The sequence below is a fragment of the Hippocampus comes genome, unplaced genomic scaffold, assembly GCF_001891065.2.
Source record: "Hippocampus comes isolate QL1 unplaced genomic scaffold, H_comes_QL1_v1.1 scaffold275, whole genome shotgun sequence".
Lineage (NCBI taxonomy): Eukaryota > Metazoa > Chordata > Actinopteri > Syngnathiformes > Syngnathidae > Hippocampus > Hippocampus comes.
In genome coordinates, this window is record NW_017804971.1 from 1,070,558 (window position 1) to 1,090,450 (window position 19,893).

Sequence of the window (19,893 nt, forward strand, 5' to 3'; positions counted from 1 at the left end):
ATGATTTTATTTATTTATTTTCCATCCACGTTCTGCCTTCTTGGGAAGTCTTCAAATGTGAAGTAAGAATGTGGCAAATGGACACTGATAAAATACTTTTCTCTGAAGCATCACCGGTGGATCTCCTGGGGCTCTTTAATTAAGCGTGCTTCATGATCGGACCTGTGGGATGACCGTGTGCAAAGCTGCAAAAACTACAGCATTGATTTCCATAAAATATCGTGTAGGAGTGTGACATCTGGGCCATTTTGATTCCAGATATCGCATTCTGTAATTTTGTACATATGATTTTGAAAATGATGCTCCATGAAAGATGGCTATTGCTAGCTATATTTAGTGTTGGGAGTTCTGCATTAAAAAAAAAAACGAACACAGTTCCAGTCATGAACCTTTTATGAACATTCTCAATAATATTTCTGGAATTGTTTCCCCTTCATTCATCCATCCATCCATCCATCCATCCATCCATCCATCCATCCATCCATTTTCTTCTGCTTATCCGGGATCGGGTTGCTGGGGCAGCAGCTTTCGCAGAAAACCCCAGGCTTCCCTTTCCCCAGCCACTTCGTCCAGCTCTTCCGGGGCATCCCGAGGCGTTACCAGGCCAGCCGGTCGACATAGTCTCCCCAGTGTGTCCTGGGTCATCCCCGGGGTGTCCTAGCAGTGGGACGTGCCTGGAACACCTCACCAGGAAGGTGTCCAGGAGGCATCCTGAGGAGATGACTCCTCATCTGACTCCTCTCGATGTGGTAGCAGTCGCAGCTCTACTCTTGAGTCCCACCTGGGAGACCAAGCTTCTGACCCTATCTCGAAGAGAAACCTTGTGGAACAAACTTATTTTGGCCACTAGCATCCGGGATCTTGTTCTCTCGGTCACGGCCCACAGCTTGTGACCATAGGTGAGGATAGTCACGTACATCAAACTGTAAATCGAGACTTTCTGCTCATCTAATTTTTCACAATAAGGGACCGATATAGCGTCCGCATCACTGCACCGTTGCACCGACCCGCCTGTTGAACTCCCACTCCATTCTTTTCTCTCTTGTAAAGCCCACAAGATACTTGAACTCCTCCACTTGGACCAGTATTTTATCTCACCAACTGAGGACCATGAGCTCAAGATTTTTGTAGGTGCTGATTTTCATCCCAACCACTTCACATTTTCCCTTTAGAATCACAGTAAGGCCTGTTTGAATTTATTTTACCTTGTCCATTATTTTGCATCTACCGCCAGTTGTTACCCATTCTTTTTTTTCATGACATTTCTTTGAAAAGTCTCAGCCTTCTTGTATGTTGTGACTGTACCATCAAACCTTTCACTCATTGTTTAACCTTTATCACTGGGCCATCTTTGCTTACGCTGGAACAAATTCATGGCAGGTTTTTGTAACAAACTCTGTATCTCCCACGTGGCTTCCACATTAGTGCTGTTTTTCAGGAGCAATTGTAGGAAAGCCTCAGGCCTGATGAGGATTTTGCTGTTAGGATGTATTAGTACCTAGTGTTAACACTGGAGGGGGCGGGGGGGGGGTGTAGCGTTTGGGACAAACATCACCTCATAAATGTGAGCATATTGGTGGTGAAAACACTGCAAGCAAAACTCGCCCTGGTTTGGATAGAATTCACAACCAAATCTTTTTTCCTCTTCCACCTCTGCAGCTTTTCAGATGGACACCGAAACCATGCCACCTCCCTACTCATGATCATCTGTATTTTGTTGGTGTTGGGACAAAAGCAAATCCTTCTCACAAACGACAGTGAGATTGTTTCTATCCACTTTGCCGGTTCACTTGAAAAGTGCACGGCATTTTTTAAAAGCCAATCTGGCGAGAAGTGAAGGAGAACAAATGAATTTACGCAGCGGCTTTATAGGTCGCACATGTTGGCTTCCGTTCCAAGACTGATCTCGGTAGAGACTCCAGATGTAGTAAACGTTACAAGCACAACAAAATGGCCACTTAAAGCCCGCCTCGTTCTGTGGCATCGCCGTACCCTTGCGCTCCTTTGGGATTCTTGTTTTGTATACAGACACGGAAACTGACAGTGGTGGGAATTCGTAGGTGTAACGGGAGTTGCCAGGTTTTGTTTTGGGTTCTGGGTATTTTTATTTATAGTTTCCATTGGAGCTCTGCAGGAGCTTTATTACAGCTGGCGTAATAAACAGAACGATTGTTTTTTTGACATCTGGAAAGTTAGGTGGCCTCTGAGTTATTTTTTGGTGAGATTTTTTGTAGTCGATAATGTCGAGGCGCACACAGCAAGCAAGATGGGATCAAATAGTGTCTCGATACTAATATCAGTATGAGTGTTTGTCCTTCTGTGCCCTGTAGCTGGTGACCAAACCAAAGCTAGTCATAGTCTGCGCTTTGCCGACATTCAGCTTGCATAAGTCTGGAAAAGTTTGACAAAACAAAATGATGTACTCAACCGCTTCAAAGTGTCTCATGCTAACACCCACCGATTAAGCCATGGACAGGAAACTCTTTCACACAAATATGACTCAGAATCAAAAGCAATTAGCACCCTTAGACACACTTCCCCAGCAACAGATGACTTTTTTTATCCATCCCAAAAGTGTTGCTTGAATGCCGATTTTGTCACAGCTTTTTCTTTCCTGAGGGAATTTCCAATGGAAAGAATTAGTTTGTGTTCCCTCTCTGGAGCAGTTCACAACAAAGCAAACTGATCTGAAAGTAACAAAATGTGTGTGTGTGTGTGTGTGTGTGTGTGTGTGTGTGTGTGTGTGTGTGTGTGTGTGTGTGTGTGTGTGTTGTGCTGTGTGTTTAGAAACTGCCCTTAGGTTTAAAGGCTTCCTGCCATGGTGCGTGCTCCACCCGTCGAACAAGTTTAGTGAAGAATCTGTGAAAATTGCCTTGTGACAAACATAACACCAATGTTCAAAGAAAGAAAAGAAAAAAAAGAAACCAACAACAACCTGGCTCTCTGAGGGGCATAATGAGCAACGAGAACAAATAGAGATGTTGTCGGAAACATCTGGTGTCCTGTGTTGAACTCTATAGTGTAGGGTCTGGGTGTGTGTGTGTGTGTGTGTGTGTGTGTGTGTGTGTGTGTGTGTGTGTTAGGTGAGAAAAGCAGTGTTTCTCACGGGTGCATGTCCACTAGCATCACATCAACATGAATAAAACAGTGCTTGTGTGTTTACTCCTTGTTCTTCTTCCGTTTGTGTTTATAAGTACAAAGTGCGTGTGCTACAGCCCCTCTCGTCTTGTGCAGTTTTTTAAATTTTTTGGGTGGTGGTGGGCTGGGAGGCTCTCTAAGAGCTGGAGTAATAACTGTTGTAAAAACAAAGAGGAAAAACACAGTTTTATTTTCTTGGAGGTTCGGAAAGATGGAGAAAAGTGTGTTGTCAGTTGTTCGAGATGGTAGCGTGCTTTTGATTCAGATTCAGAACTCCACACATTGAGGACCGCAAACGTTGTACAACCTTAATTTTCTTGGGAAATATGCAAAAAGATGATCGGAACCAGAATCGATCAAATTCAACCAATGCCCAACTACTACGGTTTGTTCTCGACCATTTGTCCCCCTGGCAGTGACTCCTACAGTTCCAATAAATACTCTGCCAGAAGCCTACATCATGATGTTTAATATGCAAATTGGCTGTGCGAATGCCTGTATTTCAGCTGATAACTTTAGAGCGTCACCAGCCACATTGGCTTGTGATCAACAAAGTTAATTTCCAACCCTGATTATGTCAACTGAAGATAAAAAATATTTTTAAATCAAAACAACGTGACGAGGGAACAGAATGTGCCTGACTGTGAAGGTTCGTACACCTGCCCACGTAGTGTGAGTTGTTCAAAAGAAAAAAAAAATCTGCCTTTACAAAGAAAATGCTTAGTTTGGATGACGTATGACGTATGAACGTAACAATATGGCGGTTGTTGTTCGCAGTGGATTAGAACTGCTCTACATCATAATAACAGCTGTTTATTTTTGTATATGCGTATCGGTACAAGCCTTAGATTGTTTGTGGCAAAGAGACTTATGAATGCACAGACACATTTCCAGACAGGAAACCTGTGGGGCAGCGACAATGATGAAATCTTCCACATATAAGCTGATAAAACAATATAGGGAGATCCAAATTCCGGGTTACCTCCAGTGAAATTCAATTTTATTTCAGTATATATTTGACTGACATCATGTGTAATATAAAATATGCATCGTACCTTGGCATCCACAAGACACGTTTTCTCCATTTTCTCCAAGCGGTACGCCACATCAACTCATGGGTATGGCCGATGGAAGAGAAATGTATAAAATAGAAGTAATAAGTCGTTGCGCTGACCTCTGTGGCAAGGTTCCGTGTAGGATAAGCACACTGCGGCATTCTCAGTTGTCTCCCTTTGGGCATACTGCCTTTCCGAAGCGCTCCATCAGCTGTATTGATCATGTGACTTGAGCCGCTGACGCCTTCTTGTGGCTACAGTACCGAGTGGAGTATTTTTCAGTTGACATACGATTTGCAAGAATTTCACTCCGAAGAACAAAACTAGTGGGCTGCAAAGTCTGCGGTCTTCAACTCCCTGAAAAGATGGGGACAATGATGAGTCAGTAAAAGGAGATACATTCGATTTATTTTGGATTATATGTCTTATACTTTGGCTGTAGCTGATGCCACGTTTCATTATTCGTCCAGTTGTTTCACTCTTTAGTTTCAAGTGCCTACAATGATGCATTTATTTATTTATTTAGAGTGCAAGACTCTCATTGAAAAAAAAGGATTTTGCACGTTGTGCTTTGAAAGAGTTGCAGACGTTGTGTTTTTGGCTCTCACGTATATTTAACCCTATAATGCCATTCGTATCATATTTGCTACATGGCATTTTCATTATGTAACTCATTCTTTATAGTACATTAAATCATCTGTATCAAATTTGATACTGCAGGTTTCAAATATGATTTTCCCCAAATTTTCCGTTTTTGATATAATCTACATAATGCTTATAAATGTGATACAACAAATATCAAAAACAAAATAATATGGCAAAAATATTTTTGTGGATTTGGTTATAAGGGTTAATGAACATCTCAGTTCCCAAAAATCAGATTTTTCTGGCTATTCCTTGATGGGTCAGGCATTAAAGGGTTTTTATGATCTTGGTCTTGTCACAGTCTCAGCTTGTCTCAGCTTTGCCCTGTTGTTGATGTAAGCTTGTTTCATTCTTGGGGCTCTGGATTGGTGCAAATTATAATGCAGAACAGGAAGTATTTCCAAGTTTGTTTGTTTTTTTTTGCTCCCCTTGTTACACTTGCCCTCGCACCAAAATCAAGATGCGCTAGTTTTTATGCCCAATTGCATGAAAAGCTGTCTACGTATATTGAACCCTTATTCTTGGCTCAGTGTCAGCTCCCAAAAGTCTGGTCCTGTCTTGGTCTCGCTTCGTTCTCGTCTTGGGTAAGTCTTATTGTGCTCTTGGGCACATTTCTACCAACAGTACAACAGCTTTGAACAATAAATGCAATCCATGCACTTTAAAGCCGGATTTTAATTACAGTTCTGTTCCTGTCATATTCAAAACTGGCGAAAGGGAGCCTCATTATTAAAGGGTCGGCTCTGTAGTTATGAAATAATTAGATGATTCTTTGGTGACAATGAGTCAGATGAGCTCAATGCGGGGTCACTGTTTGGCAAGCAGACAAAGCTGTCACTTGTGATGACTGATAGCAGTTTTGGTCAATTTACTTAATAATCAATTTTTATTCTGTAACATATCTCAGTGTGCTGGAGAACCTGAAAAATTGATGTTAAAATCGTTGAGTGGTGTTTAACCTTGAAAAAGGCGCATGAATAATGAATATCAAGGATTCACAGAATGAGAAAGATTAAAAAACACTTTTTTTCTGCAGTCAACAGCCACAAAAGTTACATAAAGTTGAGCTTGTGATTTCTTTTTTTTTTTTCCCCTCCTCTTACCAGAAGTTGGTATTTGCCTGTGGGTGCTCTCGGTCTATTCTGGCTGCTTTATTATTTATGACTGCATTCCAGTTTATCAAGAGCGTCCTCATAATTCTCTCTGTATGCCGCCATCAGAGAGACAATAGGGCGACAAATTTGTGCCGACAACATTTAAACGCATTTATTGATGAAGGCGCCACGCAGAATCTTAAGAGCGTCGTTCATTTATTAGATAAATGGTTTCATTTCATTCAAAAATCTTTCATCCATATCCTCTGGCTTTGGAACAGCAGCGTGGCAAGTTTAATGGCTCCATTTAAGATCAGAAGATGTCCTGATTAAGAGTCTTTTTTGAGTTTTTTTTTCTATCCGTGCCCTCCCTGAATGAGATTGCTTTCCATTTGTTTTCACTCTTCCCTCCGAAGGAGGATCCAATTTAAGCAGGTGAGGGCGGCCCGATAGAAAGCTGCTTTGGCCAGAATGAGGCTGATTGAGGATTTGTCCTCTCCTTTATCAAGAATGATTGTTTACCTTTGCTTGAGCTAGATAGGATTGAAAAGAGACCTCCGTACACTCACAGGGCCATCTGATCATTTCTCTTTTTGGCCCCCACATCTTCACATATTATGGCAGTTCTTCACTGCCAATAACGTTCTCACTTTAACGTCTTTGTTTTTGCCTCTCGACTGTTGATTGCCTCTTACTTCCCTCTCGCCTGTCATGTCGAGCGCTGCTAATTCTTCTTCATCCCTCTCATCATTTTGATCCACTTTTGTTCTTCTTGAAGACTTTCTCTCGCTTCTCTTTTCGTGCTTCACTTCAGACCGAACTGCAACGGTCTCGCAAGTCATCACTGCTCACTTTCGTGAAATATACTGACACCAAGAAAGGTTCTTACGTGAGGGCCATTGCTTTAAGTGGGACGGCACGCAGTGGTTTTGAGTATCAGCACTTATCAGTTTTTGCCTCTAGCAGACTGAGACTTTTTACAGCATACCAGGACTTCACAAAGGCTTACTGTACCCTCTTTTGTTCTATTTCTCTTGCACTTTGTGATACTCATACGACTTATTCAGTAATTTGGGCACCTCAAATGAAAATACATTTAAAAAAAAAAAAAAGAAATGCTCGATTTTTTTCTGCCTCCTGTGGCGGTGTATTTGGTATATTTTGACATGCCAAGGAAGTTGCAAACATATTCATAATGTAACACGTGATGAAAGAACAAACGATGTAAGCAAGCAGTGCTGTAGAAGGAAAAAAGTCAAAAGAGGCGAGGTCAACACAAAGGTGATTTTTGCATCGCTAGAGTGAACTCCCAGGGCAGCGAGACTTTTAGTTAGCAAAACGTTCCAGTCGCACTCAGCAACCTCTTGTTACACACAAGCATACACACGCACTGACCACAGACACGCACACACACGCACACACTGAGACACTCACTCACATCACCTCTTCAAGAACACAATAGGACAGTAAATGGCTTTTCTGAAAGTGATTCCTACCCACTTTATTATTTATTCATGGTTCTGCTGGTCACTGCAACCTTGAGCTCTCCGTTGTGTGTGTGCGTGTGTGTACGTGGGTCTGTGTGTGCATGTGCGTGTGGAGGGTACGTGGAGCTAACCATAAAAGAGAAAAGTGGTGAGACAGAGACAAAAGAGGGGGCTGCGTGATGAGGGCCGCGGTTTGGAATGTGGGCTTGGATTTCCGTCCTTGAGCGGTGAGTGGAGGGCGATCGATGGTGAGGAGAAGGGCGGGCTGATCGGGTGGCTGCGTCAGGCTGCACAGCCACTGAGTGGCTACATGACTTGGACGCAAACAAGGTCACCAGCTTGGCCTTTGACTGGATGGCGGGACAGACGGGGAGATGATGAGGCGCGGAGATATGGTAGACATTACAGTGCCTCTGGCGAACAGCGATGCTTAAAATGTCTCTGAGCACAACATTTTGGGGGCTATATTGCAGCTCTCTGTGCATTCCGGTGCACGGAGTTGCCTGCGCCTCATGCACCAATTTGGCATCACTCGAAAACATGATTCGGGGTGCAAGGCAGTCTGCAATTGCCCATGTCACATGCATGGCCGAATATCTCATCCGCAAGAGTAGATCTTGCAGTTTACCTGCATATGTCATGCACGGACTCCAGTGAGTCTATTTCTCTGTATTTCTGCACGGCGTACTCGGTTGCACCGCGCAACGACTGCATTGATTTTGATGCAAATGATTGATGTCGCTAGGATCTATCCCACATTACTCCCAATTCTACCTGTGCAACGTCTAGCAAAATCTAAATAAAAAAATACTCAATTCATGTGTACAGTGAGGCTGCATTTTGCGCTCGACTTGGCATGATAAGGGACCATTTAAAACTGACTGGATTATGATGGCGAGAGGTAATTGCGCCTCTTCTCTTATTTGTTTGCGGAGAAAAATCTCGGTAGGACTGCATTGTATCGCATTTGTCCTATTTAATGTAAGCGACACCACTGATCATGCTCCTTATGTAGCTAATGCGGCTATCACCATCCCACAGTGCAAATGCAAGCCTAGTCAGGATCCATTGATCTGAACTGAACTGAACTGAACTGCTTAGTGGCTATGCATACGCAAAGCTATGATTAACAAGAGCAAAGTGCTGGTGATGAATGATGTACAGTGTAAAGGACTAATAAGCCGGGGGAAGGAGCCAAGATGAGAAGGTGGGCTTGCAAAATCTGTCCATTTTATTCGCCGTTGCGTGTTCGACCTCAGATGAGTTTTTCAGACTTGTGAACTGGTAAAAATACATCAGTGACGTCAGTGAAAAAAGGTCCGCCAGGGTTCTGTGCTTTCAGGAGAAATAATAAGCAGCTGGGCAAGGTGGAACATCTGCTGCACATTTTGTACACGAAAAGCTTATTCACAATTGTTTGGGACATATTTGTGCGGGTTCATTATAATTGAGCTTCAATGGACCCTTTTTGTTATGTGGACACAGTGCTTTGGTTTTTAGGACAATTACACAAACTCTCTCTCTTGTCCTCTTTTATTAACTTTGCATTTGCTTGCTAGCCAGTGTAAGAGTTGACAGATACTTTCTTGGTGAAGGAACTTGGTAAAGGAGCATTTGATTCTTGTTTTGTATGTTCCAAGTAACTATAAATAATTGTTTGAGATCACAAGGCTGGCCAATCATTATTATAAGTATGACACCAGCTCCCCGTTAGCATTTGGTGTTACTTTTTTCAATCATCCGATCCTCTTTACTGAACTCACTGGATTTTAGCACGACCTGTTGCTTTGTGATAATTTGGCTTTTGGCATACATCTCTGATTGCGGATTCTCGTCTCTGCAATCGCTTCGGCAACACCTCATTAGGGGGATTTTAAAACACACTATTTACACCGCCATCTTCTTATACATTTTTTATGTCACTCTTCAATTCCAATTGACAGATAGCAAGTACAACTTAAAAATGTGTTGGTGAAGGTGTTAAAAGTGTGAGCTGCACAGCCTTGGCACCTGCATCCTTGACTGCCTGATACATCGAGATAGAAATAAAATTAATTTGATATTGAAGCAGTAAAAGTGAAGAAAAAAAATCAGCACAAACGCTGAATATTTATGGTTTCAATATTTATGGGTTCCTGTACTGGACTCCTGAACTTTGTATCTGTCTGAGTGTCTGCTGCTGTGGTGTAACACACCTTGCAAAGGAGGCCTCTCTCTCTCTGAGGTTCAAATAAAGATGTGGCATCTAAATAGCCTACATGGGTTAATTTTAATATCCACTAGCAGCATAGTTGGCCAATAGTTAGTGCAGAGGTCAGCAACCTTTTATACTCAAAGAGCCATTTCGACCTGGCTTCCATGGAAAAGACAATACCGGGACCCGCAAACACTTTTTCACATCTGAAACGATGAGTCCATCCATATTTCAGAACATTTTATTTATGAAATAAACACATTTTGAACTCTTACAAAAAAAAAAAAAATCACTGAGGAATTAAAAGCTGAACTAAGACTACTGAACTTCTAGAGCTGAACTTCCAGCAAACAAAAATGCCGTGAGCCTTCATCCTTTCGGCTTTTGGAGCATGTAGTGTAGCCTTGACCTGAATTTAGAAATGCAATGGGGGGAGCACTATTTCAGCAAACAATGAAAAAAATATTTGCAAAATAACTGCATGAATATTTATTTTACCTGGTTAATAGGACTTCCGCTCCTGAGCCCCTGCGCACAGCGCCTCCAAATCAGTGCGACACTGATTTTGAATGATGAGAATACAATACAGTATATACATTATTTTCCCAAGCCACAACATAAGAACGAAAGAGCCGCCTGCGGCTCCAGACCCATGGGTTTCTCACCCCTGGGTTAATGTGTCTACCTCACATTCAAAATGTTCCAAAGTGCCAGAACCAGGCTTAGACACAGGACACAGTTGCAGGGTTCAAAGTAAAAAGATTAAATTTATTTGAGGATCAGCGACTGACAACTTAAAATGGCAAGGCTGTGGAAACAAGGCAAGAACTGGTCAGATCTGCGGCAAGAGGCTGAAGTGCGCGCACAAGGACGAAATACTCTGGCACAGGACAAAGTGGGACAAGGACCATTTAAACACAAAGTAAAGAGCAACAGGTTGAAACAATCAGGGGGGGCTGACAATCGGACTGGCACAGGAGGAAGGCTAAGTGACCTGAAACGAGAGGAGGAAAGGAAGGGACCAGACAAACACAAACAACCCATGGGTGTGAGTATGAATGGTTGTCTGTCCATTGGTCCATACCTTCTTCCATCCTTCTATCACAATATCAACTTTACATGCATCGTGGCGGATTGTGGAAGTTAGTGGCAGATCACTGTCAATTAAGACTGAGACTTGAAGCCACTGAAACATATTAAAAAAAAAAAAAAAAAATTGAAATTTCCCCGCAAAAGTTGGCAACACGCTAAAAAGACATTACATCATCCTTAAAACGTAATGATTCCTCTGCTTCCTGTAAAGTTATCACAGCTTGGGAATCATATTACTCTGGCAGAATGACCAATGCAGTCATTCATATTGTATGACAAGGTTAAAGAGAGGGAAGGCGTGTTCAATATCAGTGAGTCAGGTTTATTGAGTGCCGCGCGGCCCCACCTTCGCTCCGCGTGGCAAAGTTGCATTTCTTTCCTGAAAAGATGGATTTGAGGGAATGCACATTCGACATCCCACAAATCCACCTTGGCAAGGTTCAAACCGATTGTGGACCAATTGGCATCCTTTAGGGAAATACAGGTGGCATCTACAATCGTGGATTTCTTGTTGAGTAAAATAGCAGCTGGTGGATGTGATCATATTAAGTTCATTTTTTTTAGCGAAAGCAATTGGACGCCTGAGTAAAGTCACGTTTAAAAAAGGCCCAATTAACACAACATGGTAAATCAAGGAAAGTAGAAATTTAGATTCATGCACTGAAAAAAACAAAAGATCCATTGCATTTTCTTAATTGGGACATGTACATTGGTGGCACGTGATTAAAATGCGGTAAACAAGGCAATTTTCCCATATTTTGCTCAAAAATAAACAAATGACAAGTGTCAATAAGTATTTACTTTTCAGTGTGGAAAAGTGGGTCTTACTAAACATCATGTTTATTTTTGTATGAAGTTGGACATGACCACTCCCACAACAGTTCATCTCTCCCTCTTTTAGTCCTGCGTTTGTCTGCAAAATTGCCATCCAGTGAAAACCGCTTCGGCACAGTTATGACATGTGCCGCACAGAATTGACGCCGCAACTAGAGCCCATAATGTCACTCATCTTCATCAACAACCACTTGATTGTGCATCCACTGAATCTGCAATTCATTCATTCAATACAATTTAGTACAGTTTGTCTTATTACTGACTTTGTTCATTTACCGCTCTCGTACTTCACTCGGAGTAGATTATGCAGCCTGTGTGCTTTCATACAGCCGGCGCATTTCTGAGGATGTGTGTGTGTGTGTGTGTGTGTGTGTGTGTGTGTGTGTGTGTGTGTGTGTGTGTGTGTGTGTGTGTGTGTGGTTCTGAGTCTGTGTGTGGTTGTGCGCCAGCGCCAAGTAGCATTCCCTGATAACAGGATTACCATCTTAAGCCTATTCACGGTGAGTGAGCCATCTGGATGGATAAAGCACTGTATCGTTGACTCCGCGGGGGTTATATCAACAAATGCATAAACGGACGAAGTTGACAACAGGCATAGCAAAGCTTATAATGGGTTTGTGAGGGGGAGTATAAAGGATGACGAACTTTTTAGCACACCAGCAAGCCGCAGTGATCCTGACGGCTAGTGCTTTGAAAGATGTCAGACAAGGAACGGATTCAATTCTCAGTAGATACGTTTGATGCTTAATTTTCAAGGTTGCGTAACACCGAACATAAGAATGGAAAGTCCACAGACCGGTAGAGGACGTGGACGATTACAAAATAGCAGATAAACTGGAATTTGGATGCACATTAAGATAAGGAATGCCAGTGGTCAGCTGTGGATTTGCTTCTTGATCCTGTTCCTGTTATTTGCTCTGCTTGGCAATTATTCGCAAAGCTGGTAGTTTATTGACCTTTAATTACCCTGTCAGATATGTAAATGCAGTATCTAATTGGATTAAATGCTGATTAAGGATTTTGGACCCTATGGACCCCGTTGACTTTCTCGATACATCCTTCAATGGCACATACGTTGCATGGAAACATGAAGCATAGGTCACCCACTGTGAAATTAATTTCATGTGTTGGAATTGTGTGTCACGTTGCGTGGTGGTGGTGGACCCCAAAAAGCAGGCAGGAGGGAGGAGCAGGGTGTACTTGAAAGATTGTATCAAAACTCAGAAAACTAAATCCAAAACAAACAAAGTCCAAAGTATCAAACAAAAACCATAACTGAAGCTCAAAACTATCAATAACAGAAACATGACAAACAAACAAACATGACAGAAGCCAAGAGCAAACAGCAACAAACAATGACCCGACAATGAGTAGTCGGCCGGGAGACCTTTTATAGCCACTAATTACCTAACGACCAACAGGTGTGCAGCTGCAGGGAAAAGCCCCACAGTGCCACCTGTTGGTCACAAACCGAAACATGACATTATGGGTATTCTTGCCATTTCTGACATATTGTGTTCGACTGACATATTTGTTGTTGTTTTTAACATTAAGCTGTATTTTAAGTTCAAGTCAGATCGTTGAGGGATATGAGAACTTTGTAAACTTAAGGCTTATTAATAACAGGCCCAGTTATGGAGTCAGATTGTCAGGTTGGCTAATGTTTCTCACTTGAGACTGAATGACAGCATCCGGATGCAACATGTGGGCATTTCTTTCACTTGTAGCCAACATGACAAGTCAAGATTCGCCACATTTTTATCTTCTTCTCAAAATCTGTGCTGATCTAAAATGCAACATGATCCAACTTATAGCGGGTCTGGTAGGCTTGGATGGTTTACTAACTTGAATTTCACCGAAAGATTTGGTGAGACTCACTTCCACACCTACCGTCTGAACGAATATACTTTGTATTCGTTGAAAACAGTTGGATTGCATTAGAAATACGTTCATGACAGTGATTGGGTTAAGCAAGCACTTGCGTGAGAAATTTCAAGTCAGATGGACTTGAAAAGGCCCTTTTTTAAAAAAAATACCTTTGGGGCTTAACAACAGCACTGGTCCAAGACACTTTTTTTTAGTGTGAGAAATTCCAAGTCATCGAGACAGCTAGCAAGTGATGTCAAACTCATATTTGCCTCCCTTTTCTGCACTACAGTCAATGCAGTTCACTGCTCAGGCCTCTCATGTGTTGTTTAGTCGTGTTGACAGCTTACACTTTGGACAGCGGGCCAAAGAAGTCTGACAGCAGTTGGGTGAAATCTGCTGGATCCTGTTGTGATGTGTCATTCTGATGAGAGAAGTGAGCAGCTCTCAGACAGATCAGCAGGCTAGAAGCTGTGTGTGTGTGTGTGTGTGTGTGTGTGTGTGTGTGTGTGTGTGTGTGTGTGTGTGTGTGTGTGTGTGTGTGTGTTCCTGTGTGTGGCCAGACAGATATTTTTACATGTAGGGACAGAATGTCAGGGGGAATGAAAGAGTGAGAGAGACACAGAAGGATGATGAAAGGTAAGTTTCTGAGGCTAATACAGACAAATAAAAGTAAACTTGAGAAGTGATCCTTCTGGATAGACCGGGGGGTGTCCAAACTTTTTCCTCTAAGGGCCACACACAGACAGATTGAAGCATAGATGTGCATAGCCACTGTGACATTATTTGACTTTCTTACATTTTAAAATGAATACATCAAGCAATTACGTTTTAGAGTTATTTTGAGAAACTGCTACAAAGTAGTTGTAGTAGTGGTGAGTGTTGCTACTCTCGTAAATTTCCCACATCATAATGTAGGCAACCTTTCAAATGCGAATAACTGTGTTCTGGAAATAGGCTAAATATGTCTCTTTTATGATTGTCTGCTTCTATTTCTTACCGCAATGTCGCAAATTGTGAGATGTATGACACTGACGAGAAAGTTCTATTCTATTCTACAATAGGGCCAACATATCGGAAAGCTCTGCGGTCCATCATATTTTGAGTAGAGAATTTTGAACAACAAGCTATGTTAATACTGTATTGTCACCTATTGGAAGTCAAAATAGTATCGCATATAAAGTTGCCCCCCCCCCCCGACTCTATGATATGAAGATGTGAAACATTATGGTTGAATTTCAAATGAGCAGTTTTTAATGCACTACCAGCACACAAGATGTGACCGCTAATGGGAATTTTACACGTCTCCGTCTTTCATGAATTCCTCATAAGAGCCCTTTGATTGTAGCCACGGTGGCGCCGTCCTCCGATAAAAACAGTCACACCCTCACAAATAAAACTAATAGTAGCGGTCCAGTGAGAAATGCTTACAGCCAAAGCCGCCTATACATGGCAGTGCTGCTCCAGCATGGCCATGTTTTTCTCTGCTAGGAACTGCAGGATGCTCACGGCATAGTGAGCACATACGTTGCCATGGTGAAGTAGACATGAGTTGCCCTGCCAAAACTCTCGCCTCTTCTGGTGTGTTGATTACAGCAAACGCCACAGGATCTCTTTTCGTAGACAAATACTGGTTTATCGCTTGCCCCACAATAAAGGGAAAAACTCGTAGTTTGTAGCTTTGGTTTGAAATTATACTTTTGTGATAAACTGAACTGTTGCCATCTGTACTGCCTAACACCCTGAGCTCTGACAGTCCTTTTTTTATTTTTTGGGTGCACCCTGAATAACCAAACGGCACATTTGAACAATGCTCTGATTTTCTAAACGGTTGGAGTGAATCAGTGCGCACTTGGAACATATTTCCAAATGCACCCATGATTAGGAAACGGGGATTTGAGGGGAGAGTCTGCGCTCTACAGTTCTTGGTCTCAGTCTTTGTAAAGGGAATTTCCCCCACAATGCGACTTAACCCTACTTTGAAGTGGCTTATATATATATATATATATGTTTTTTTCTCTTCTTCATGATGCATTTTTTGACTGGTGCGACTTGAAAACTGCACTGACTTAAAGTCCGAAAAATATGGACTCATGCTAAAACTATATCAATTGTGAAATATATCCGATGAACGATATTTGAGTTTATTGAGGTTAAAACATTTGAACAATCATCTCTTTCGAGGTAAAACAAATAAATGAAAATACCCTGTTGTTTTCGTAACCGTGACGACATGGTCACAATGCACTTGGGTGGTGTCCGCTATTATGGCATTTTGATGGCTGTTTATATGTTGTTTAATTCACAAAATATTGACTTCCTTCTCCACCCTGTGATTTTCTGACAAGGCATACATTTTCAGATTGAAACGAGTCAATGTGTAGCTACACAGCTGAACACAGAGTGCATTTCATGTCAAGCCATTTCTCTGGGGGACTGCACGACACACAAAAAGTTAAGAGTTCCTTTGAAAAAAAGGGGCTCACAAGAAATGTAAATGTGGTTGTCTATCGGAATGTGCATCCTTCAAATGAAGTGGATTTCAAGTCAAGATGTGATAAGGGAGTGAGAGCGAGACTTTGCTGGAAAAGAAGGCAAAGGAAGAAAAGGAACCGCCAGGCATTGAACAGATGAAGCTGAAAAGAAGCATTGAAAGATATCCACACAGATCTATCCACACGGGACTTGGGTGCGCGCGCACACACACACACACACACACACACACGTCTGTTGAAGAAAGCAAGACGAGGAATGGCGACTGGGGTCTGAGGAAGGAACGCGCGTGCAGGTGATGGCATTCAGCTACCGGTGTCACTGGCTGACAAAAGCTCCTCTCTCGGCTGCCTGTCATCTGCATCACATTCAAGATCTCTTTTATTCACATTATCACCTCACCACTCCACTGTATTTTCACTTCATCCACCTCCCCGGTGGAGGAACTCGCACCACCTTTTTCTCTGCCCGTCACACAACTGACAGCCGTGTTTCATATAGGCCGACTACAGTCTCGCACTCATATTTATTCATGCTCTTTCTTACACACACACACACACACACACACACACACACACACACACACACACACACACACACACACACACACACACACACACACACACACATACTCACAAAGAAGCTCTCTTACACACACAGACACGCAGGACCTTTGGCTTACAAAGACCTCCACTACATGTTGGACTCACACTTACTGCCTCTAAAAATGATACACAGCTTTTGTATTGACTGACTGCAATATCGGCAAGTATACCCCCTTATATAAAGGCATCGGCAGGGGTTATAAGCCTTTTCCAAAGTGAATTCCAGCACCTTTTAAACACATTCATGATGCAAAAACAATCGGAAACCCCAACTCCCTCTTTGGAAAAATTGTATACATCATTTTATATACCAGGGCGGCTCGTGGGTGAGAGTTTAGCGCGTCGGCCTCACAGTGCAGAGGTGCAGGGTTCGATCCCAGCTCCGGCCTCCCTGTGTGGAGTTTGCATGTTCTCCCCGTGCCTGCGTGGGTTTTCTCCGGGTACTCCGGTTTCCTCCCACATTCCAAAAACATGCATGGCAGGCTAATTGAACACTCCAAATTGTCCCTCGGTGTGAGTGTGAGCGCGGTTGGTTGTTCATCTCTGTGTGCCGTGGGATTGGCTGGCAACCGGTTCAGCGTGTCCCCCGCCTACTGCCAGAAGACAGCTGGGATAGGCTGCAGCACCCCCTGCGACCTTTGTGAGGATAAAGCGCATCGGAAAATGGATGGATGGCTTTTATATACCATATTTTCCCGACTATAAGACGCTATTTTTCATACGCTTTCAACCCTGCGGCTTTTAATGTGACATAGTTTATTTATGGATTTTTACTGATAAGCTTCAAGCCGTCAATCGATTTCCCCATAGTCACGTCACATCTGACCAATGAACTTAACAAACCCGTCACACCGGACCAATGAAACTGCCCCGAGTCAGACCACTTACTGAATATTTAGCAGCTATTCGCGGTTGGAGTGCGCATGCAGGCTGCCTAAATGTCGAAGTCTGTGTGCGCCTAGCAGTAAGCGGCAATGTAGGAGCAAATGGAGAGGATATAGTATATAGTGGAGTGAAAATAAACCTCTTGAGTTGAGTTTAATCAGCATATAGGGACCAAGTGCCATAAATACAGCCATCTCTGCCGCGCGACCACCGTGTCTGTGTAGTTTGTCTGACTACCAACTCCTACCATCGCTGGCAACGAACAACATCCAAATCTGTTGTTGTGGTTAAATTTAGCTTTTGCAGCTTTTAATCAAGTGTGTTTTGTATTCTGGAAACTACGCTACAGTACTTGGTGATTTTTTTTTTCTTCATTCATTCAAATTTGTCAGGCGACGCTCTTATCTTTGGTGTGTCAAATTTAAAAGACATTTCAATAATGTTCACTTTGGCTTTTACAAAGCTACACGCAAATGCACAGACAGCATGAATCACAAGTGGAGTTACTAAAGCATGGCTAGGCAGAGTTTGGGTCATTGCTCACCTTGACCAGTTTGATCAATGGCAGAGTGCCTGATCTAAATCCCTCCTACAAACAGAGCTGAATAAACAGACACGAAGCGTTTGCATGGGCCTTGATAATCCACTAATCCATAGCACGCTTTTTTTTTTTTTAACACACACACATACGCACACGTTGTACATGCAGTGACTTTTGCCCATTATCCTCTTTGACCTCCTCCACAGAACATGTCTGATAGCCTCATAGAGGTTGATAACCGATAGAGGGGTTAATGGGGATTAATGGGATGTACACTCATATGCAAACACACAGTAAGAATAAAAGTCAAACGCGATAAATTTACAGGCCAGCGTGTATCTGAGTGTATGTTTGTGTAGTGGATTAGGGGAGAGAATACGTCGTGTCTGTTGATGGCGTGAGTCAAGCGTGAAAATCCTGATAGAATTTGTCGCAAACACTCTGAATGGTCCGCGCTCAGCGTCACGGACGCCACAATTGCTGCAGCGCTTAGTGTCACGGATCGTGTGTCCACTCGATGGCATTGGCTGATTTCGTCGCTACAAGTGATGAAGAGAGAACTTTAATCAGGGAGTCGCACAAACTCAGAACTCTAGGACCAGTTCATATTCATCCCATCTGTTTTTTTTATTTTTTTTATCATTAGATCAGGTTCACATGCGTTTCTGCTCATTGGCATTTGAAAAGAAATGTCCTTCATGATTTGATCAGCCATGTCCTTCCATACATGACTTATTTGAAGGATGCTTCACGCTTTAACAACCAGTCTAGAAAAAAATTAGAATTAGTATTTTATTTGGGCAATTGCATCGAAAATCAATACATTCAAATGAGCTGGAAGCTAAAGAACCATCATGCCATACCTTAAATAGTTTATCCGTGTAGTTTTCAGATATCACTTTGAAGGAATGTTTGTAGTCTATCTCTCTCTGTTTTCTATTGATCTGTCATGATTGGTTGGACTGACAAAACCTAACAGATTTCTTGTCCTCAGGTACGATGGACCAAGACGGCCGGCAGCGCCTCGGATAAATTCCAGGAGACGTCCATCTACAACGAGACGCTTCGCATCGAAGGCATCCAGAGGGTGCAGGGGGGTCGCTACTACTGCAAAGCCGACAACGGGGTGGGGGTGGCTGCCATCAAGTCCATCCGTGTAGATGTGCAGTGTAAGTAGACATGGAGGAGCAACACTCCTTCCACATGGATCTGACTCTCACTTGAGCCATTCCCACGGCCGAGGAAGCGCCAGGGATGAGATGATGGAGGGCGATTGAAGGAAGAGAGAGATGAAAGACAGACTGCGGGGATGATGAGATTTCAGATGGGAATGGCTTCCAGGAGTATCTGATGACTCGCGGTGGAGGGGATGAAAAGAACAGCTGGTGGATTGAAGGGGAGACAGATTCATAGCGCAAGCAGGATTTCTGTATCTGGGAGTGAAGATAAGAGGATGCAACATCTTTAAAAAATATAATAATAATAATATACCTGCTGGTGAAGTGCAGAGATAATTCGAGTGTGTAGTCCTCCGATTGGGTTTAACTCATTCACTCCCAAAGACGTTTTTAAACGTTTTTTCAGACTTGGTCTAGAATTGGCTGGTACTGAATGAGTTTTAATTGCCAAAGAAAAAAAAAGTGTCAGATGCTCCTGGATGAAAAGTGAAGTCAGTTGGCCTTTATGAAAGTTTTACAACAGTTAGTCCGAGCAGTACGGGCTCCCTAACCCAATGCTTCTCTGGCCACTCTTACCACACAAACGTTCCAAGCCATTATTAGACTTGAAACTTCCTGCTGCTGTCAGCTCATATTAAAGAAAGTTGTTCTTTTGAAGACTTCTTTAGAAGTCATTTGAACTCTACACACTTTTATTGTTTGAAAGGAGCAATCTCTTACATTAAAATGTCTCCTTTTGTCCCAGACAACAATAATATGTCAGACTATAGTAATTTCCCAGAGTGA

At 42.6% G+C, this 19,893-nt stretch overlaps 1 protein-coding gene across 4 annotated transcripts in view; it reads left to right on the forward strand.

Moving 5' to 3' along the window:
- The window catches only part of mdga1 (MAM domain containing glycosylphosphatidylinositol anchor 1), a 165,525-nt gene that overhangs the window by 62,679 nt on the left and 82,953 nt on the right, over positions 1-19,893 (forward strand). For all 4 annotated transcript variants that reach the window (XM_019891665.1, XM_019891672.1, XM_019891647.1 and 1 more), the window contains one exon: positions 18,924-19,098. In XM_019891665.1, the coding sequence (XP_019747224.1) occupies positions 18,924-19,098 (175 nt within the window). The remainder of the gene's footprint in view (positions 1-18,923; positions 19,099-19,893) is intronic.